The sequence below is a fragment of the Somniosus microcephalus genome, chromosome 17, assembly GCF_052327205.1.
Source record: "Somniosus microcephalus isolate GS21.2 chromosome 17, FLI_Smic_1.0, whole genome shotgun sequence".
Lineage (NCBI taxonomy): Eukaryota > Metazoa > Chordata > Chondrichthyes > Squaliformes > Somniosidae > Somniosus > Somniosus microcephalus.
The window spans coordinates 15,873,436-15,894,101 of NC_141003.1; the positions used below are offsets into that span (position 1 = coordinate 15,873,436).

At 48.3% G+C, this 20,666-nt stretch overlaps 1 protein-coding gene and 1 pseudogene across 5 annotated transcripts in view; both read left to right on the forward strand.

Annotated features, from left to right (window-relative positions):
- The window catches only part of LOC147105528 (tyrosine-protein phosphatase non-receptor type substrate 1-like), a 535,426-nt pseudogene that overhangs the window by 259,190 nt on the left and 255,570 nt on the right, over positions 1 to 20,666 (forward strand).
- dnai7 (dynein axonemal intermediate chain 7) overlaps positions 1 to 20,666 on the forward strand; it is a 227,593-nt gene that overhangs the window by 60,193 nt on the left and 146,734 nt on the right. For all 5 annotated transcript variants that reach the window (XR_015081513.1, XM_086009971.1, XM_086009968.1 and 2 more), the window contains exons 8-9: positions 724 to 913; positions 2,522 to 2,736. Coding sequence is in view for 4 of the 5 variants with exons in the window: in XM_086009971.1 (XP_085866097.1) it covers positions 724 to 913; positions 2,522 to 2,736 (405 nt within the window). In the remaining variant the exon portion in view is untranslated. The remainder of the gene's footprint in view (positions 1 to 723; positions 914 to 2,521; positions 2,737 to 20,666) is intronic.

A 20,666-nucleotide genomic window follows, 5' to 3' on the forward strand; every position in this document is an offset into this window, starting at 1 on the left:
GGCATCATACTGTCCCCGGACACACAAATAAGTCCTGATGCACTTTCCTGCACATTGGTGGGGGGATTCGAAGGCTCTCTGAGACTCTCAATTCAATGTGTGGTATATATACAATATTGACATACTCCATTTCCTACAGTATGTTTCTGGGATAGGAAACATTGTTGAGGGTATGAGAAACAGACCTGAGTAAGGCTTCTATTGACTGCTGGTCACTGCAGCTACAGGTCATTAACGATGGATTCATGTGGCCACGGGTGCCTGTGTGCCCAAAATTCTGGGCGCAGTGTGATGCAGCCCCCGCCCCCCCCCCCCAATGGAGGCAGTTGGTGGAAGCTCATCGTGCCAACCTGGGGGGCAGGGCCAGTTTTGTGGACGGGGATTGCTTCAGGCGAATGTACTTTCGAACCAGCGTACAAGACCACCGAAACTCCAGCACAGTGTTTATGGGCATACCTCACTTAGGTTTTAAATTCCACCATCTTTTGCACTATTTCAGTCGATACCTCCCAGATTGCGCTGATACCTGGGCAGAAAACATGCGGGAACTCCAGGCCTCTGTGGTGATACTTGTACAAAAGATCCAGATAATAAAGAAAAATGTATCAAGAGACCTTTTCATCCACTTTAACCACACTCACTTCTAGTATTTTAATGTTTCATGGCAAATAGTGTAAAAGTAATGACTAATAAATAAGCCTGTTGTGGTATCTTTGTTTTTAGTTATCAGAGACAGGATTGGAACCCTATCCCTATCCACCAGAGTCAGCAAAGGAAGGCAGTCCCACACTGGGAAGTTCGGATGAAAAGGAAGGTGAAAACCCTCCTGAATCGCCTGCAGGAATCACCATTAAACTCCCTCCAAAAGCACTGTTCTTTGAACAGCCCAAGCCTGCTAGATGGAATCCAGCAGGTATTGTATTCACTCAGTGAGCAGGTTTCTCAGCCTTCAATAACAGGCGAAATACTGGATAGGCACAGCAGGCCGATCAATGCCTTAAGGATAATGTTTTTTGAGGCCTTATCAGTACAGAAATCTTAATCTTGTTAGTTTGGGCTGGGTTAGAATGCAAGGTTCAAAGGTGAAAGGAGAGAATGTTAACACATTTCCCCACTCATTTCTAACCTGATTAATGAGTTTAGTATATTTACCTCTCTCCTGAAGTCGATGTCTTAGAGCCCTCTATTGACCAGTGTTATGCAAAAAGCAACTTGCTGCTTATTTCCTCTGGTGGGAGAGTCAAGAACAAGGGGCATAACGTTAAAATTAGAGCTGGTCTCCCCCCCCCCCCCCCCCCCCCCAAAATGCTGTTGAGGCTGGGGGGTCAATTGAAAATTTCAAAACTGATTTTTGTTAGGCAAGGGTATTAAGGGTGATGAAACCAAGGTGCGTAGAGGGAGTTAAGATACAGATCAGCCAGGATCTAATTGAATGGCAGAACGGGCTCGAGGGGTTGATTGGTCTACTCCTGTTCATGCTCCCAGCCCTCCTGATTCACGACCTCCATCCCTCCTCCTGAATGCCGACCGGAGCTTCTTCCACCCACCCCCCTCCCCCTTCATGATTGCAGACCTCTCCATTCCTGATTGCCCATCTTCTCCCCTCCCCTCCAGATTCCCAGGGACTGTCCCGTAGGGTACCTGGCATGCGGCCTCCACCCGCGAGTGTTCCCTCCCGCTTGCCGGTCAACCTGCCCATTCGGCCGGCTGGCGGGGTGGCAGGTGGAGCTACAATATGCAAATGAGGCAGGTCCTTCACGTCCCCGGCCTTGCTGAGCTCTTTGGCTGTTTTCTGCCTCACCTGCACCCTCCCGTAAATATCGGGCCAAAGTGTTTGTTCCGGCATTTGTAAAAGTATTGCAGTACTCTTTTTTTGCAAATGGTTTCTTGTCGAATCCACCTGGGAATCTAGTGCACTCTAACCCATCATATTGGACAATGGACTAATCTGTGGGATCCGGTGGCAGGTGCCCCCATATCGGGGATACGGTTTTACCTATAACATGACATTTCTAACATAACAAACCCATGAAAAATTGATCAATTATGAAACAAATCCTTATTACTCATAGGGGGAATTTACGCTACAAGCAGCCTAACTCCAGAGTCTGGAGGAGGTCATCTCATTCTGCTTTGCCCCTGGTCAGATTTAATCCCAGACACACACTACACAGTGTAATGAAGCTCTGCACCCAACGCTAAACTTGTATTGTAACTGTACTCATAGGCTTAACCTGCACAGAGTACAACATTTCCAGAATTGTTTCCATTAGCCCTACTCATAGTTTGGGGAGCTTGTCTTACTTTATCGGCATTATGATTCTTTCTCTATCACTCGGAGTCCTTCATTATGCCACCCAGCTCCTTCCCCCTACCATGCCTGTCCTCAGACATTCACCCACAATCTGTCTTTGCCTCCCACAATGCTTGACTGCCACCCTGGTGCATTCCACAAACAACCTGATTCCTTCGCCACCCTTCTTTATGAACACCAGATTTAACTGTTTATTTTTCTTTAAAGGTAAACAGTGGAGGACAGATGGTATTCACAGTATCACGTTTGATCCAGAGGCACAGCTGCTGTCCTTTAAGATGGACACGTTCAACATTTTCACCCTGATTCAGAGAAACCACGTCAATATGCCTTTCCGGTCCTGGGAAATCAGACCAGTGGCTGAAAATGAGGCTATTTTAACTGTTGTTGCTGCTTTAACCAAAGTGGAAATTCGAATCAAGGTACGTTTTCCAATTACGCTGTAACTCAATATGGGGTATGGTACAGTATGGCACTAAACAAGCAACCCCAGAGGTCAGAAGTTGTGAAATTGAATTCAGTATATCTGGAAAACCTGCCGGCTGCTACCAGAAAAATGACCACGAAAGCCACTGGATTGTTGTTAAAAACCCAACTGGTTGAGTAATGTCCGTCATCAGGGAAGGGAACCTACCACCCCTACTTGGTCTGACCTACACACAGCTCCAGTCTGAAGGCCCTCTGACAACACAGAGAAACCATCACAAAAGGATTTGTGAGGGTAGATCGAGAGAAACTATTTCCTCTGGTGGGGGAGTCCAGAACAATTGGGCATAACCTTAAAATTAGAGCTAGGCCGTTCAGGGGTGATGTCAGGAAGCACTTCTTCACACAAAGGTTGGTGGAAATTATTATGTCCGTGTATAATTGAGACACGGATGGCAGGAGTTGATTATAACAAGTCTTTACTGAATGGAGACAACCTGGAACTGAAACTACAGAAGGCTGCTAGTGCCTTTTATACAGGGGTGGTCACTGCCGGCACTGCAGTCTGAGACCAGTTATTCCCTTGAAGGTACATACACAACAATTCCTCCCCTTTTAGATAAACAGTACATAACATTCATTTAACAACTAAATGATAACTAATTACAATTACAATTACGGTTGCTAGATACATTGGTTGAGGTTAAGCAATTATAAGTTCAGTCTTTGAGGAGGCTTCCTGATTCTGTCTGGATAACGCCTCTTTGGGGTATCAGGTTCTGGTAAGGTTGAGTCGGGATCAATGTCGTTGTTTGGTTCGTCTGCTTCCAATATCACCGATTCTGCGGTAGATGCAATTGGTACTTCGGTTTCATCGCCAGGTGTATCAGATCGTGGTGTGGAGTTGACGTTTTCCAGTGACTCTAGAAGCTGGTCAGCATGGCGTCTTACCAATGCTCTCTCCAATGTCCACGGTATACATTAGAGGTCCTTGCCGTGTACAGATCGTTCCTGGCTGCCATTTCTCTGTGCGGTAGTCCCGGGCCAAAACTGGTTGACCTATCTTAAAACTCCTGGTTGGCCTTTCATTCATATTCTGAAACTGCCTGTTCTCCACATCTCTTCGGACGTTTGGCTTAACCAAATCCAAGTGGCATCGTAGTCTTCGATTGAAGAACATCATGGCTGGAGCTTGGTTGGTAACCGCATGTGTCGCATTCCGGTAGGCAAACAAGAAGTTATCCACCTTGTGTTGTAGGGGTATATCTTCATTACACATTGCCTTGATAGCCTTCTTGAATGTTTGAACAAACCTCTCGGCCAATCCATTAGTGGCTGGATGATATGGGGCGGATGTGTAATGCTTAACACCATTGTTCTTTAAGAACCTCCGGAACTCTTCAGACACAAACTGTGATCCATTGTCAGAGCAAATCTGTTTAGGCAGCCCATTCCTGGCGAATATGGTTCGTAAGACTGTGATCGTTTTTTCTGTGGTGGTTGAGGACATTTTTATTACCTCTGGCCACTTTGAATGTGCATCCACCGCAATTAAAAACATCGAGTCCATAAAGGGACCAGCAAAATCAATGTGCACCCTTTGCCATGGAGATGAGGGCCACTCCCATGGATGTAGAGGAGCTTGTGGTGGGGCGTTTTGGACCTTCTGGCATCCTGTACAGCTCTTGGTCATCTCTTCGATTTCTCTATCGATTCCCGGCCACCACACAAACGCTCTGGCTAAGTTCTTCATTTTTACCCCACCCAGATGACCCTCATGAAGCTCATTGAGCACTCTATCCATCAATTTGGGTGGAATTACTACACTGGATCCACACATCAAGGTCCCTCTGCACACTGACAGCTGTTCTCTTCTCGGCGAGAATGCTGGCAGCAGTGGTTCACCATGTGCTGGCCATCCCTTCACCGTTAAATCATAGACCCAGGAGAGTGTCGGGTCATTTTGTGTTTCCTTTTCTATGTTTGCATTCGTCACAGGGAGACATTCGACTATAGTCGAGTGGAATAACTCCCCTGGATCCACTGCCAGTTCTTCTTCCACCGTCGGCAACGGTAGGCGCGACAATCCATCAGCATTCCCATGCTGTTTAGTTCCCTTGTACTCGATGTCATATTGGTGTGCCCCTAGGAAAAGGGACCACCTCTGCAGCCGTTGTGCCGTCATTATCGGTACGCCCTTCTGAGGGTTGAAAATGGAGACGAGAGTTTGATGATCAGTTAGTAGAGTAAATTTCTGACCGTGCAGGTAGTGATTGAACTTCTTCACCCCCCACACCAGGCTGAGGGCCTCTCTGTCAATCTGGGCGTAGTTACGCTCGGCTGAAGTTAACGAGCGTGACGCAAAAGCTATCGGCCTCTCTGAACCATCAAGGAATTTATGTGACAGTACCGCCCCAATGCCGTAGGGAGACGCATCAGACGCCAGTCTTATCGGTAGTGATGGGTTGTAGTGAGCCAATACTTCTCTTGAAGTGATTAGGTCCTTACTCTTCTGAAAGGCCCGCTTACATTCATCGCTCCATTTCCATGCTACTCCCGTTCGTAGTAGGGCGTTCAGTGGATGCAGAATTGTGGACAAATTCGGCAAAAACTTATGGTAGTAATTCACCAATCCAAGGAATGACCTCAGTTGCGACACATTTTCAGGCGCCGGAGCCATAACTACCGCTTCAATTTTGTCAGGGGACTTATGCAACCCCTCTTCATCAATCACGTGGCCACAATACGATATCTGTTTCTTAAAAAACTCGCACTTGGGGCGATTGGCTCGTAGCCCATGTTCACGTAGTCTAGTGAGCACCTGCTCTAGGTTGGCAAGGTGTTCACTGTCATCTTCACCTGTCACTAGGATGTCGTCCAAGTAACACTGAGTCCCCGGAATCCCTTGCAGGACTTGTTCCATCGCTCTTTGCCATATCGCCGGAGCTGATGCTACTCCGAATACCAGTCGATTTTACTGGTAAAGACCTTTGTGAGTGTTTATCGTGAGATACTTCCTAGAGGATTCTTCAACCTCCATCTGTAAATATGCTTGTGCTAGGTCAATTTTTGTAAAACGCTTCCCTCCAGATAGTGAGGCGAAGATATCTTCTATCCTTGGAAGAGGATATTGTACTGTGTGACGGACTGGGTTCACCATCACCTTGAAGTCCCCACAGATGCGAACCTTCCTTGGCTCCTCAGACTTATTGTTTAACGTTTTCTTCATGACAGGAACGATGGGTGTCGCCCACTCGCTCCAGTCTACCTTAGATAACACGCCTGCATTCTCCAGATTCTCCAGCTCTGCCTCGACGGCGGGGCGAATTGCATATGGTACCGGTCTTGCTTTGAAAAACTTGGGAATTGCATTCTCCTCTATTTTTATCGAGGCGGTTACGCCTTTAAGAGTGCCCAGTTCTTGTTGAAATACCTCTTTGGCGTCAGCTAAGATTGTTGACAATCGTCCAGGAGTGACGTCGTCATCCTTTTTACCAGCCACCGTCAGTGCCTGAATGGAGTGCCAGTCTAAACTTATCTTTCTGATCCATTCACGTCCCAATAACGGTGGTCCACCATCTTGCAGAATGTAGAGATACAATTTCCGTATTTTCTTGCCGTTGTATTCGACAGGCACCCTTATTTTTCCTCTGGGGTATACCTTTTGCCCCGTATACGTCCTCAAGACAATGGATGTCTCTCTCAAGGGTATGTGTGAGAATAGCCGCTCATAGTCTCGTCGATTCATGATGGTTAGAGCTGATCCTGTATCCAATTCCATTTTGACTTGGGACCCTGCTATCGTGAGGGTGACCCAAATGGTTCGGTGATCCTCTTTTGCGATTACGTTGTGAAGTTTGAGTCAGCTTAGTCTCTTGTTCCCGGATTCACTATCGCTCATCTGGTCTTCGGAACTACTGTCCGTCATCTTTTGTACTTTCCTGTACGGTTCCTTAGTAGCCTTTTTGTTGTCGTTGGTCTTCTTCCCAGACCTGCAAACTCGTGCAATGTGTCCCATCTTTCCGCATTGCCTGCATATTTTGTCCTTGGACCAGCAGTCCTTCTGGTCATGGTTTGTTCTGCCGCAGCGATAACATTTTGCAAATCCCCGTGTCATTTCTTGCCGTATTCCTGTGGCTTTTGTTGTATTTCCGCAGCTCCCCTGGCTGCTGCTTCGTACGATACTGCCATCAGCAGCGGTGCAGGGTTTAGGTGTTCCTGTAGGATAGCAACAATTTCGTTAAAACTCTTTGCCTTCGGTTTGGCTGGAGTAATCAGGTCCCGCAATAGGCTGTACGTTCTTGCGCCCATTAAGTTTAGCAGTACCGATGCCTTTTTCTCATCAGCTATTTCGTTTGCCTCGCAATATACCTCGACTATTTCCACATACGTGGTCCAGTCTTCTATTGCATTATCAAAGGCAGTGATACAGCCAGTCTTCGGCATCTTGGAAATCTAAAATGGCGCCTCACGCGCTTTGCCTTCTTCCCCGCTGGATTAAGATGGCGCCTCCTGCGCTTTGCCTTCTTCCCCGCTGTTGCTAGTGTTGCTTTCCATGGTTACCGTTGTAACTGCAGCTTCTCGCGGCTTTCTGCGCGTTTAATTTTTTTATTTTATTATTTTCCCGTCGTCGGAACAACCCTGCGGGACTCTTGCCTCCCTCTTCTCGGGTCTGTACGCTGCCCGGCTTCGTAGCACCGGCCACGCCCTGTGTGCTCCACCCTCTCTCTCTCTCCTCTTCCCGACAAAGCTGCTTGGCCCCGTTGCAAGCCACCCGCTCGAGTTCTAGACTGCCGCAGCCCAGGAAGGATCAGTGTACTACCTGCCACCAGCCCGATTAGCTGAAGCACCGTCGACAGGAACCAAGCCCCACTCTCGACAGCCTCTCCTGCAAATCTTCAACTCCGCTGACTCAGAGGCGGATGCCCACGGTCGACGCCCATTTCTACTGTTTCTTTCTTCTTTCTGGCCTCGACCTCTGCTCACTTCGCTTCAGGGATGGATCCCATGAAGTGGTGCAGACTGTAGGTAAGTTCGTATCTGCTTGTCGCCAATATTATGTCCGTGTATAATTGAGACACGGACGGCAGGAGTTGATTATAACAAGTCTTTACTGAATGGAGACAACCTGGAACTGAAACTACAGAAGGCTGCTAGTGCCTTTTATACAGGGGTGGTCACTGCCGGTACTGCAGTCTGAGACCAGTTATTCCCTTAAAGGTACATACACAACAGAAATCTAGAACCCTCTGCCCAAAAAGCTGTGGAGGCCAGGTCAATTAAAAATATCAAACTTGAGATGAATAGTTTTTCGTTAGGCAAGGGTATTAAGTGTTATGGAATCAAGGCGGGTAGATGGAAAAATACGGATCAGCCATGATCTAATTGAATGGCGGAAAAGGCGGCCTCCTCCTATGAAATAACTTTAATTAGCATGTCTCTTGCCTTGTCTCAAGCTTGATATATTTGAAGTTGATAGAATGTTTATAAAAGCTATAGCAGGTATTTAATGAGTACATTCTGTCATTTTTTTCTCTTTCACTCACAAACACCCCCCACCCATCCACACTCTCTGTTTTAAGAAACACAATCAACATAAACCTTACCTGAATGAAGCTTTTGAAATTTACCCTTTCTTCAAATAATTTTGCTAAACAACTAGAATGATATTGTTAGAGTCTGAAGAGAAGCATTGTATCATTTGGGATAACTAAATGGCACCGATGCATCCTGGGAAATCTTCACACTGCACATGCTCAGACAGCAGGCTCTGCCTTCAGCGAAGAGTCAAGTCCAAGCCCAGGCTTATGGGAGAGGCTGAGGTCTTCAAATAATAACTATAAAGAAGGTATTAAACGACACAAAAGACTAATCATTGGGCAAACATAACCATATTATTGTAGGAATGTCTAGTTCCTATCAAGAGACTGAGGTCGACTCAGGCGATCAAACAAACGATGTTTAATGTGAAACTAATTGGCCTAGAAATTCAGTGGGCCTTGCGCCCACTTAGCGCCTAAAGAGGTCTTTTGCGCCGGTGGGGTGGTAGCGCTGAAATTGACTGCAGCGGTATTGGCGGCGGTAGCCGTTAGCGCTGCGCCGGGACCGATGACGTCATCGGTGTGCGCGGTGGCCCGTAACGCCCCGAAACTGCGCCGATCCCCATATTTATTTGCGCCCGCCTCCTCCGAAGCGGGCGCAAACAGCGAACAGAAAACGGGGCCGTCCTGCTGCCATAGTGGGGCGCTTTAAAGCTGAAGGTGCGGCCGGCCGCTTTTTCGGCGGCCGCCTGCCCGCACCTCCTTCCCCGGCCTCCTCCACCCTCCCCCCGCGGCATTGCCGGCTGGTTTCCGTGGAGCCCGGCACTTCTCCGTTGTGCCGGGCTCTTTTGCCGGCACTCGCGATCGGGGCTCCGGCCGTTGCAGGCACCTCCCCCTTAAGAGAAGGGGGAGGCCTGCAGTACCGCAGCCTGCCGCACCGCATCGGGTGGCGCTGCGGCAACTAGCGCGCCGATATTCAGTTGCAGCGCCCAAAACGGAGGCGGGCACACCCTGGTATAGCGCCCGCTTCCGAATTGGGGTGCAGAAGACGAATATACGGCGTGCGCTAATGCCTCTCCGCCCAGCGCTAACTTTTGGGCACGAGCGAGCTGCCCGCGCCCAAGTGAATTTCTAGGCCATTGAGTTTAACAAACAGATGCAGGAAAACTACGAATACAGGTCTAGTCAGTTCGGAAGCTCCATGAGGACTGCTTGGACGGTCCCGTGGCTGGCGTCATGACGTCATCACGTTTTTCCCGCCGATGGGGGATCACGTGATGAACGGCGTGAAGTCATCGTGTTTGCCCACGCTCTGTACATGCAAACAGTACATACAAAGATACAGACTCAGGCTGTAGTTAACATATTGTTAAAGGGAATTATATACATTTGATCGGAGTCCCTTAGTGGCTCTGCCACATACGCCCCCCCAGAATTGTCTTTAACAGAAAAAGTGAAATGGCGAGGAGGCCTGACAAGCCTGACAGAGCGACTTCTGTACAGTTTGAGTGGAAGCTGCTGGACGGCGGGCGGGCTGGCGGGCGGTTGCGCTTGATCTGGCACGGCGACTGTGGGCGGTCGGCCACGTTTTGGCGGCTGTGTGGTCTCGACCGGGCGGTCAAGGTCCAAGTGTGCCGGCTTCAACCAGTCAACTGAAATGTGGTCTGGTTTACCTCCGATATCCACCGAGAAAGTTTTGTCACCCGGCTCTAGCACGCGGAAAGGACCAGTGTAAGGGGCCTTGAGCAGATCCCGATGAGCGTCGTGGCGGATGAACACATATTTGGCGTTCTTCAGCTCTGCAGGGACGTGGGAGCTCTGAAAACCATGATGCGACGTCGGTACTGGTGCAAAACACCTGGCTGCCTCCTGGTGGCTGATGAGTTGATTGGATGCGGACCATGGCTCTGTTGAAGTCAGAAGGAAATCCCCTGGTACGCGTAGCGGCTGGCCATAGACGAGCTCTGCCGAGGACGAGCGAAGATCTTCCTTGGGTGCCGTGCGAAGACCCAATAGGACCCATGGTAGCCTGTCCACCCACCCAGCGCCTTGGAGGCTGGCCCTCAGTGCGGCTTTGAGTGACCTGTGAAACCGTTCGCACAGGCCGTTCGCCTGTGGATGGTAGGCTGTGGTGCGATGTAGCTTGATGCCGAGCCCCTGAGCCACTGCGTTCCAGAGCTCAGAGGAAAATTGCGGTCCACGATCAGAAGAGATGTCCGCCGGTACCCTGAAACGGGCGACCCAAGAGGAGATGAATGCCCTGGCTACGTCTGCCGAAGTGGTGGATGACAAGGGAACTGCCTCTGGCCATCTAGTGGTGCGGTCTACCATCGTAAGGATATGTGTAAACCCATGAGAAAGTGGAAGTGGCCCCACCAGGTTCATATTCACGTGATCGAATCGTCGCTCCGGAACAGCGAAGGTGGCCAATGGAGCTTTGACGTGACGCTGCACCTTGGCCTTTTGGCAGACCATGCAGGTGTTGGCCCAGTCACGGACATCCATATGCATGCCCCGCCAAATGAACTTGGACGACATCAGCCTTTGCGAGGCCTTCATGCCAGGGTGTGACAACCCGTGTATGGCGTCAAACACTTTTCGGTGCCAGGCGACCAGCACGATAGGGCGAGGATCTCCTACGGAGACGTCACAAAGTAGCGTGGTGCCTGCGGCGTGGAATTTGACGTCAGCCGCTTGGAAGCTAGAGGTGCTGGTTCAGTAAGCTTGCACCTCTGGATCCGAGGCTTGATCCGCAGCCATGAGGGCATCGTCGATGCCGAGCTGGCCTGCCTGAACGGTCGTGTGGGAGAGGCAATCCACCACCAGGTTGTCTTTACCGGCCACGTGCTGAATATCAGTAGTGAATTCGGAGATAAACGTTAACTGACGCTGTTGTCGGGCTGACCACGGTTCGGCAGTCTTGGCCATAGCGAACGTTAGTGGCTTATGGTCTACAAAAGCAGTGAAAGGACGTCCTTCCAGCAAGAACCGGAAATGGCGGACGGCCAGAAAAAGAGCCAGCAACTCCCGGTCGAAGGTACTGTACTTCCGCTTGTTTCGCTGTAGTTGACGGCTGAAGAACGCCAGTGGTTGCCACGTTCCATTTACCCACTGTTCCTGCACTGCGCCGATGGCGTAGTCTGACGCGTCGGTGGTGAGGGCGATGGTGGCACTTGGCAGCGTGTGCGCCAGCATGGTTGCGTTGGCGAGGGCGCTTTTTGTGTCAACAAACGCCCGGTCCATGTCGACTGTCCAGCTTACCGGGTCCTTGCCAGACTTGCCCTTGAGGGCCTCGTACAGGGGCTGCATGAGCAGAGCTGCCTTAGGCACAAAGTGGTGGTAAAAATTTACCATCCCGAGGAACTCCTGCAGGGCCTTGATGGTCTGCGGGCGCGGAAAGGATGTCACCGCCTCTACCTTTGCTTGCAAAGGCACCGCTCCCTCCGATGTAATGCGATGTCCCAGGAAATCAATGTGGGGCAGACCAAACTTGGCCGGGTTGAGAATCAGGCAGTGTTGGCTGAGGCGATGAAAGAGGGTGCATAGGTGCGCGATGTGTTCCTCCTTATTTCGACTGGCCATGAGGATGTCATCTAAATAGACAAAAAGGAACTTGAGGTCCCGCAGCACGGAGTCCATGAGGCGCTGGAAGGCCTGGGCAGCATTCTACAACCCAAAAGGCATCCTCAGAAATTCAAAAAGGCCGAATGGGGTGATGACTGCGGTCTTCTGCACGTCCTGCGGGTGTACCGGGACCTGGTGGTAGCCTCAGACCAGATCCACCTTGGAAAACACGGTGTTCCCAGCCAAATGGGCAGAGAAATCCTGAATGTGGGGGATCGGGTATCGATCAGGAGTGGTAGCGTCGTTAAGTCGCCAATAGTCGCCGCATGGCCGCCATCCGCCGCCAGGTTTCGGTACTATGTGGAGAGGCGAAGACCAGGGACTATTGGACCGGCAAATAATCCCCAGGCGTTCCATTGTAGCGAACTCCGCCTTCGCGACCGCCAGCTTGCTGGGTTCGAGGCGCCGGGCCCGCGCGTGGACCGGGGGCCAGTGGTAGTGATGTGGTGTTCCACACCATGCTTCGTGGCCGTAGAGGAGAACGTAGGTCTGATCAGGTCCGGAAATTCACCGAGCAGGCGAGCGAACTCGTCCGGAGTTGCGAAAGCGCAGGAGATGGTGCGCGACATGGTAGTACCACGGTGGCAAGGAATGGAGTGAAACGTGGCCGCATTGATCAGCCGCCGGTTCCTCACATCGACCAGAGGGCCGTTGGCGCACAGGAAATCCACGCTGAGGATGGCTTGTGAAACCCTGGCCGTAACAAATTCCCAAACAAATCGCTGGCCGCCGAAGCACACCTGGACCCGCCGTTTGCCGAAGGTCCGGATAGCTCCGCCATTAGTCGCTTCGAGTGAGAGGCCATGCCTCCCAGCTTGAACATCAATAGCGGACACGGGTACCATGCTGCACTGTGCGCCAGTGTCGCATAGGAATCGCCGACCAGAGATGGAATTGATGAACAACAGCTTGCCAGAATTTCCGATTGCCATCGCAGTCGCGGGGCACCCGTCAGACCCGTTCTTTTTTTGCCAGGGTTGCATTTGTTTTTTTTGGGAGAGAAGCTGCAGGGAGGGCGGCAACATCTGGCTTTCACGCCAAACCGCGCGTGGTAGGAGCACAGCCCCGAAGGTTGAGGAGCTGGGGTGGCGTCTGTGGGGGATGGGCGCCTTGTGGTAGCGCAGTACTGCTGCGTCACCGCGAAAATCTTGTCCGCTTCGGCAGCAAGCGCTGCGCAGTCTGTGACTTCGTACCTGGCCAGGGCAGCTTGTACCTGCTCCGGTAACTGACTGAGGAAGAGCGCCCTAAAGAGGAAGCATTCTGGTTCGGAGCCAAGGAGCATGAGCATTTGGCTCATGAGCTCAGACGGCTAGGAGTCCCTGAGGCCGGGCATAGCGAGCAGTCGGCGGGCGCGCTCCGACTTCGTGAGCCCGAAGACCTGTAACAACCGCGCCTTGATTGTTTCATACTTGCGGTCGTCCGGGGGGTTCTCAAGCAGGCTGACGATCCGCAACGTGGTGAAGCTGTCGAGTGCGGAGACCACGTGAAAATATCGGGTCTGATCCGCAATGATGTTCCGTAATGCAAACTGGGCTTCGACCTGGATGAACCAGGCAGTCGCTTGTTGCTCCCAGAATTGCGGTAGCTTCAATGCAACGGCGTTCGTTTCCATGCTTCGTTCCTTCTGCGAAAACCATTCGCAAAAGTCGGGGTCACCAATGTAGGAATGTCTAGTTCCTATCAAGAGACTGAGGTCGACTCAGGCGATCAAACAAACAATGTTTAATGTGAAACTAATTGAGTTTAACAAACAGATGCAAGAAAACTACGAATACAGGTCTAGTCAGTTCAGAAGTTCCACGAGGACTGCTTGGACGGTCCCGTGGCTGGCGTCATGACGTCATCACGTTTTTCCCGCCGAAGGGGGATCATGCGATGAACGGCGTGACGTCATCGCGTTTGCCCGCGCTCTGTACATGCAAACAGTATATACAAAGATACAGACTCAGGCTGTAGTTAACATATTGTTAAAGGGAATTATATACATTTGATCGGAGTCCCTTAGTGGCTCCGCCACATTATTGTGAATCATTACTTTAAAAAAATTATTTGGTTTGAAATCATATTTTGGATATTAGAAATTTTAGCTACTAAGAATAAAATGGCAGATATTTTTTTTCAAAAAGCCTCGAATGTTTCAGTTGATTTTTAAAATAATAAAAATAGCTTCTCCTACCTACTCATTCAGGATTGATTGTTTTTGTAAGTCTTTAGTTTATAGAATTTACAGCACAGAATTGTACAGCAACTCCTCAGATAACAAAGCAGTCTGTGCCCACATGCAGCAAGACCTGGACGACATTCATGCTTGGGCTGATAAGTGGCAAGTAACATTCGCGCCACACAAGTGCCAGGCAATGACTATCTCCAACAAGCGAGAGTCTAACCATCGCCTCTTGACATTCAACAGGATTACCATTGGCAAATCCCCCACATCAACATCCTGGGGGTCACCATTGACCAGAAACTTAACTGGACCAGCCACATAAATACTGTGGCAACAAGAGCAGGTCAGAGGCTGGGAATTCTGTGGCGAGTGACTCACCTCCTGACTCCGCAAAGCCTTTCTACAAGGCAGAAGTCAGGAGTGTGATGGAATACTCTCCACTTGCCTGGATGAGTGCAGCTCCAACAACACTCAAGAAGCTCGGGACCATACAGGATAAAGCAGCCCGCTTGATTGGCACCCCATCCACCACCTTAAACATTTACTCTCTCCACCACTGGCGTACTGTGGCTGCAGTGTGTACCATCCACAAGATGCACTGCAGCAACTCACCAAGGCTTCTTCGACAACACCTCCCAAACCCGCGACCTCTACCACCTAGAAGGAGAAGGGCAGCAGGCGCACGGGAACACCACCACATAGAAACATACAAACATAGAAGATAGGAGCAGGAGTAGGCCATTCGGCCCCTCTAGCCTGCTCCGCCATTCAATGCGGTCATGGCTGATCATCCAAGTTCAGTACCCGGTCCCTGCTTTCTCCCCATACCCCTTGATCCATTTAGCCTTAAGAAATATATCCAACTCCTTCTTGAATATATTTAATGAATTGGCCTCTACTGCCTTCTGTGGTAGAGAATTCTACAGGTTCACCACTCTCTGGGTGAAGAAATTCCTCCTCATTTCTGTCCTAAAATGCCTACCCCTTATCCTTAGGCTGTGACCCCTGGTTCTGGATTCCCCGACCATCAGGAACATCCTCCCTGCATCTAGTCTGTCCAGTCCTGCCAGGATTTTATAAGTTTCAATGAGATCCCCTCTCATTCTTCTAAATTCCAGCGAGTACAAGCCCAATCGACCCAATCTCTCCTCATACGTCATTCCTGCCATCTCAGGTATCAGCCTGGTGAATCTTCGCTGAACTCCTTCCATGACAAGAATATACTTCCTCAGATAAGGCGACCAAAACTGCACACAATACTCAAGATGTGGTCTCACCAAGGCCCTGTAGAACTGCAGCAAGATATCCTTATTCTTGTACTCAAACCCTCTCGCTATGAAGGCCAACATACCATTTGCCTTCTTAACCGCCTGCTGCACCTGCATGCTTACCTTCAGCGACTGGTGCACAAGGACACCCAGATCTCGTTGCACTTCCCCTTCTCCCAATCTATTGTCATTCAGATAATAATCTGCCTTCCTGTTTTTCACACCAAAGTGGATAACTTCACATTTATCCACGTTATATTGCATCTGCCATGCTTCTGCCCAATCACCCAACCTGCCCAAATCATCCTGTCGTTTCTCGGCATCCTCCTCACAGCACACACGCCCACCCAGCTTAGTGTCGTGTGCAAATTTGGAGATATTACATCTAGTTCCCTTGTCCTGATCATTAATATATATTGTGAATAGCTGAGGTCCAAGGACCGATCCCTGCGGTACCCCACTAGTCACTGCCTGCCACTCGGAAAAAGACCCGTTTATTCCAACTCTTTGCTTTCTATCTGCCAACCAGTTCTCTATCCAAGTCAATACCTTGCCCCCAATCCCATGTGCCTTAACTTTACACGCTAATCTCTTATGTGGGACATTATCGAAAGCCTTCTGAAAGTCCAAATACACCAAATCCACTGGTTCTCCCTTATCTATTTTACTAGTTACATCCTCAAAAAATTCCAGTAGATTAGTCAAGCACGATTTACCTTTTGTAAATCCATGTTGACTTTATCCGATCCTGTCACTGTTTTCCAAGTGCTCAGCTATTACATCTTTTATAATGGGCTCTAGCATTTTCCCCACTACCGATGTCAGGCTTACCGGTCTGTAATTCCCCGTTTTCTATCTACCACCTTTTTTGAATAATGGGGTAACATTAGCTACCCTCCAATCCATGGGTACAGTTCCAGATTCCATCAAATGTTGGAAGATGATCAGCAATGCATCTTCTATTGCTAGGGCCACTTCCTTAAGTACCCTAGGATGTAGATTATCAGGCCCTGGGGATTTATCGGCCTTCAATCCCATCAATTTCCCTAACACCATTTCCCTACAAATACTGATTTCTTTCAGTTCCTCCCTTTCATCAGACCCTATGTTCCCCGACATTTCCGAGAGGTTATTTGTGTCCTCCTTTGTGAAGACAGAACCAAAATATGTATTTAATTGGTCTACCATTTCTTTTTTTCCCATTATAAATTCCCCTGATTCTGACTGCAAGGGACCTATGCTTGACTTCACCAATCATTTTCTCTTCACATATCTATAAAAGCTTTTACAGTCAGTTTTTATGTTCCCTGCAAGCTTACTCTCATATTCTATTTTTCCTTTTGTAATTAATCCCTTTGTCCTCCTTTGTTGAATCCTAAACTGCTCCCAATCCTCTGGATTACTGCTTTTTTTGGCCAATTTATATGTCCTCTCCTTGGATCTTATGCTGTCCCTAATTTCCCTTGTTAGCCACGGTTGAGTCACCTTTTTTGTTTTTTTATGCCAAACTGGGATGAACAAATTCTGTAGTTCATCCATGCGGTCTTTGAATGTTTGCCATTGCCTATCCACCGTTAACCCTTTGAGTGACATTCCCCAATCAATCCTACCCAATTCGCGCCTCAGACCATCGTAGTTTCCTTTATTTAAATTCAGGACCCTAGTCTCTGAGTGAACTACTTCATTCTCCATCTTAATGAAGAATTCGATCATATTATGATCACTCCGACCCAAGGGGCCTCGTACAACAAGATTGCTAATTAATCCTTTCTCGTTACATAGTACCCAGTCTAAGATGGCCTGATCTCTGGTTGGTTCCTCGACATATTGGTCCAGGAAACCATCCCGTAAACACTCCAGGAATTCCTCCTCCACAGTATTGTTACTAATTTGGTTAGCTCAATCTATATCTTGATTAAAGTCACCCATGATGACCTCCAAGTAAATGTATTGCTGGTCATCTTCCAAAATTCTATAGACTCTGGAACATTTCCCATGGATTGGAGGATAGCTAATGGAACCCCAATATTTAAAAAAGGTGGTAGAGAGAAAACAGGGAATTATAGACCAGTAAGCCTGACATTGGTAGTGGGGAAAATGTTAGAGTCCATTATAAAAGAAGTATTAGCAGAGCACATGGAAAACAGGTGAATCTTCGTTGCACTCCCTCCATGCCATGGAGGGAGTGCAACGAAGATTTACCAGACTGATACCTGGGATGGCAGGAATGACGTATGAGGAGAGAGTGAGTTGATTGGGCTTGTATTTGCTAGAGTTTAGAAGAATGAGAGGGGAACTCATTGAAACTTAAAATTCATTAAAATTCTAACAGGACTAGACAGACTAGATGCAGGAAGGATGTTCCCGATGGCGGGGGAGTCCAGAACCAGGGGTCACAGTCTAAGGGTAAGCCATTTAGGACTGAGATGAGGAGGAATTTCTTCACCCAGAGAGTGGTGAACCTGTGGAATTCTCTGCCACAGAAGGCAGTTGAGGCCAATTCATCTATCTATATATATAAAGCGGTACTTCTGTCATTCTGTCTGTCATTCTATCTGTCATTCTGTCTGTCATCGCCTGTGCGTCTGTCGGGCTATGCGCTCGAAAGTTACAGGGCGTACCTACGCGCGCGTTACCTCCAAAGAAAGCTTACGCTTCCAGTACGGTTTTAAGCGTATTTACTTTTCGGTCGGACAAAAATTGTTCGCACCTTATGCAAAAAACCTTCAAAATTAAACTCATTATCTGCTAGCATTGATTGACTGACGTCAAGGTTCCACCAATCCTGTTCCGTCACGATTGACCAATCCTACAGTACGGTCCCCTGATGGTTGGCCAATCGGTATGTGTGTGGGCGGGACTATTCGTTTTCATCTCGGGGATGTGGCAGCCATTGTTTCACTACCAGCTCTGACTTCAGCTTCCAGCTAAAACTACTTTGAAAGTTAGTATCTCTTTTAAAAAATAACATAAGATTTACCAAAAACGTTTTATAAGTACTTTCACTTTCATTTTTCAAGCTTTTAAAAGGTAGACAGACAGGGACACAGACAGGGCCCTAAAGCCTGCCACTCGATTTAAAATGTTGCCCAGCACCAGATTCACAAAGGGACACAGACAGGGCCCCAAAGCCTGGCACTCGATTTAAACCGCCTGCCCCAAAACAGCCCTGGCAACGCCGGGCTCTCCAGCTAGTTAAATATATTCAAGAAGGAGTTAGATATATTCCTTAAGGGATGTGGGGAGAAAGCAGGGACAGGGTACTGAATTTGGATGATCAGCCATGATCTCATTAAATGGCGGAACAGGCTCGAGGGGCCGAATGGCCTACTCCTGCTCCTATCTTTTATGTTTCTATGTCACACACCATCCTGACTTGGAAGTATATCGCCGATCCTTCATTGTCGCTGGGTCAAAATCCTGGAACTCACTCCCTAACAGCACTGTGGTTCCTCACGGACACCAGAACTGTGCACGTTACTCCTAGTGTGGTCTAACCAAAGGTGTTATACAAGTTTAACATAACTTCCCTGCTTTTCAATTCTATCCCTCTTTAAATGAACCCCAGTACTTGTTTTTTTATGGCCTTAGTAACCTGCATCTCTATTTTTAGTGATTTGTGCATCTGTAGTAATTTCTCAGACAGTTTTCTAGCTGCATTCCTCTTTTGATTTGTATAGTCTACTTCCTACTCCCTGATTTGCTGCAGTTTTACTTTAAGCTAATCAACAAAGTGTGACAGGAAAATGATGGCAGCAAAATTACTGATGGTGGGAATGTGACCGAAAAGTCGAAACAAGAACCAAGGTGAATGAAGTGCCTGCTGTATGCAAGACTTCTAATAATTATTTTTAGGTAGTTGAGATCTATTTTGTAGTGTAGTGAGATGTGATTTCATGGGACTTTATCAAGCTGAGAGTAGTACTTCAGAATGGAACACTTCCCATTTCATAATGGCGGTTGAGTTGTCAGTGAGGAGGAGGTTGTTTTTTGACGGGGTGCAAAACAATTTCATTTCTTGAGCAGATGGTGGAGTGCACCGATTGTAGCTGTATTAACTGTATGAGGGCGTTATTTATTCCTGATTACTTTGTAAGAGGCTGTATGTCTGACCCCCATTAATATTACCATTCACACTTTGTACTTCATTATACGTATATAACATGAGCGACCTGCTTCCAGAACCAACCGCACTTTACCCGTTAATATTTTTGAAACTTTTCTATCGCGTAAGGTATTTTTGCCCATGAGTTTGATGCAACACAAATCCTTCCATTAGGTTTACATTACTAAAAGTCACCATATTACAGAAATGCGATGTTATGCGAGTAAATTGTAGTGGTTTACTTCACCCTGGAAGTATGATTGTATTTACATAACGCTGCTTCCTATGAAAACAAATTCAGTAATTTAAATGATACTCAGCTGGAGATTTTACATTCTGTGGTATGGTGTCTTCTCTAGTTTTAAGAAATGTACATTCTTTTTTTTAAAAATAGGTACAAATCCTTCACAAAATGGTCAGGCCCACCCCCGCTGTTCTCGTATAACCTACTTTTAACTGGGATGATTTATCCTTCACTTTTTCTCCAGTTCCCCTGTGGGGAAATGTCTAATCTCTTCTCAGAACTTTCACATTCCTCCCCCTCACCTCCCCGCCCTCCCCCCCGACACCCCGTCAATTCTCCACTCCAGATAACAATCTTGGTACGCTGAGGAAGGCAGTGACCGACTAATTTTGATAGGAAGAATCGGGAGGTCACTTACTACTGGTTAGCACCGTTGCCTCACAGCGCCAGGGACCCGGGTTCGAATCTGGTCTCGGGCGACTGTCTGTGTGGAGTTTGCACATTTTCCCCGTGTTTGCGTGGGTTTCCTCCGGGTGCTCCGGTTTCCTCCCACAGTCCAAAGATGTGCTGGTTAGGTTGATTGGCTATGATAAATTGACCCTTAGTGTTAGGGGGATTAAATACGTGGGGTTACGGGGATAGGGTGGGATATGTGTTGGTGTAGGGGTTACGGGGATCGGGTGGTATATGTGTCGGTGCAGGCTCGATGGGCCGAAATGGCCTCTATCTGCACTGTGGGGTTTCTGTGATTTCTGTGAAATACACAAATCACTAAAAGTAGCGACACAGGTTAACAAGGCCATAAAAAAGTAAACCAAGCACTAGGGTTTATTTCTAGATGGATAGAATTGAAAAGTACTGAAGTTATGCTGAACTTGTATCGAACCTTAGTTAGACCACACTTGGGAGTACTGTGTACAGTTCTGGTTGCCATATTATAAAAAGGAAAAAAGAGGCACTGGAGAGGGTGCAGAGAAG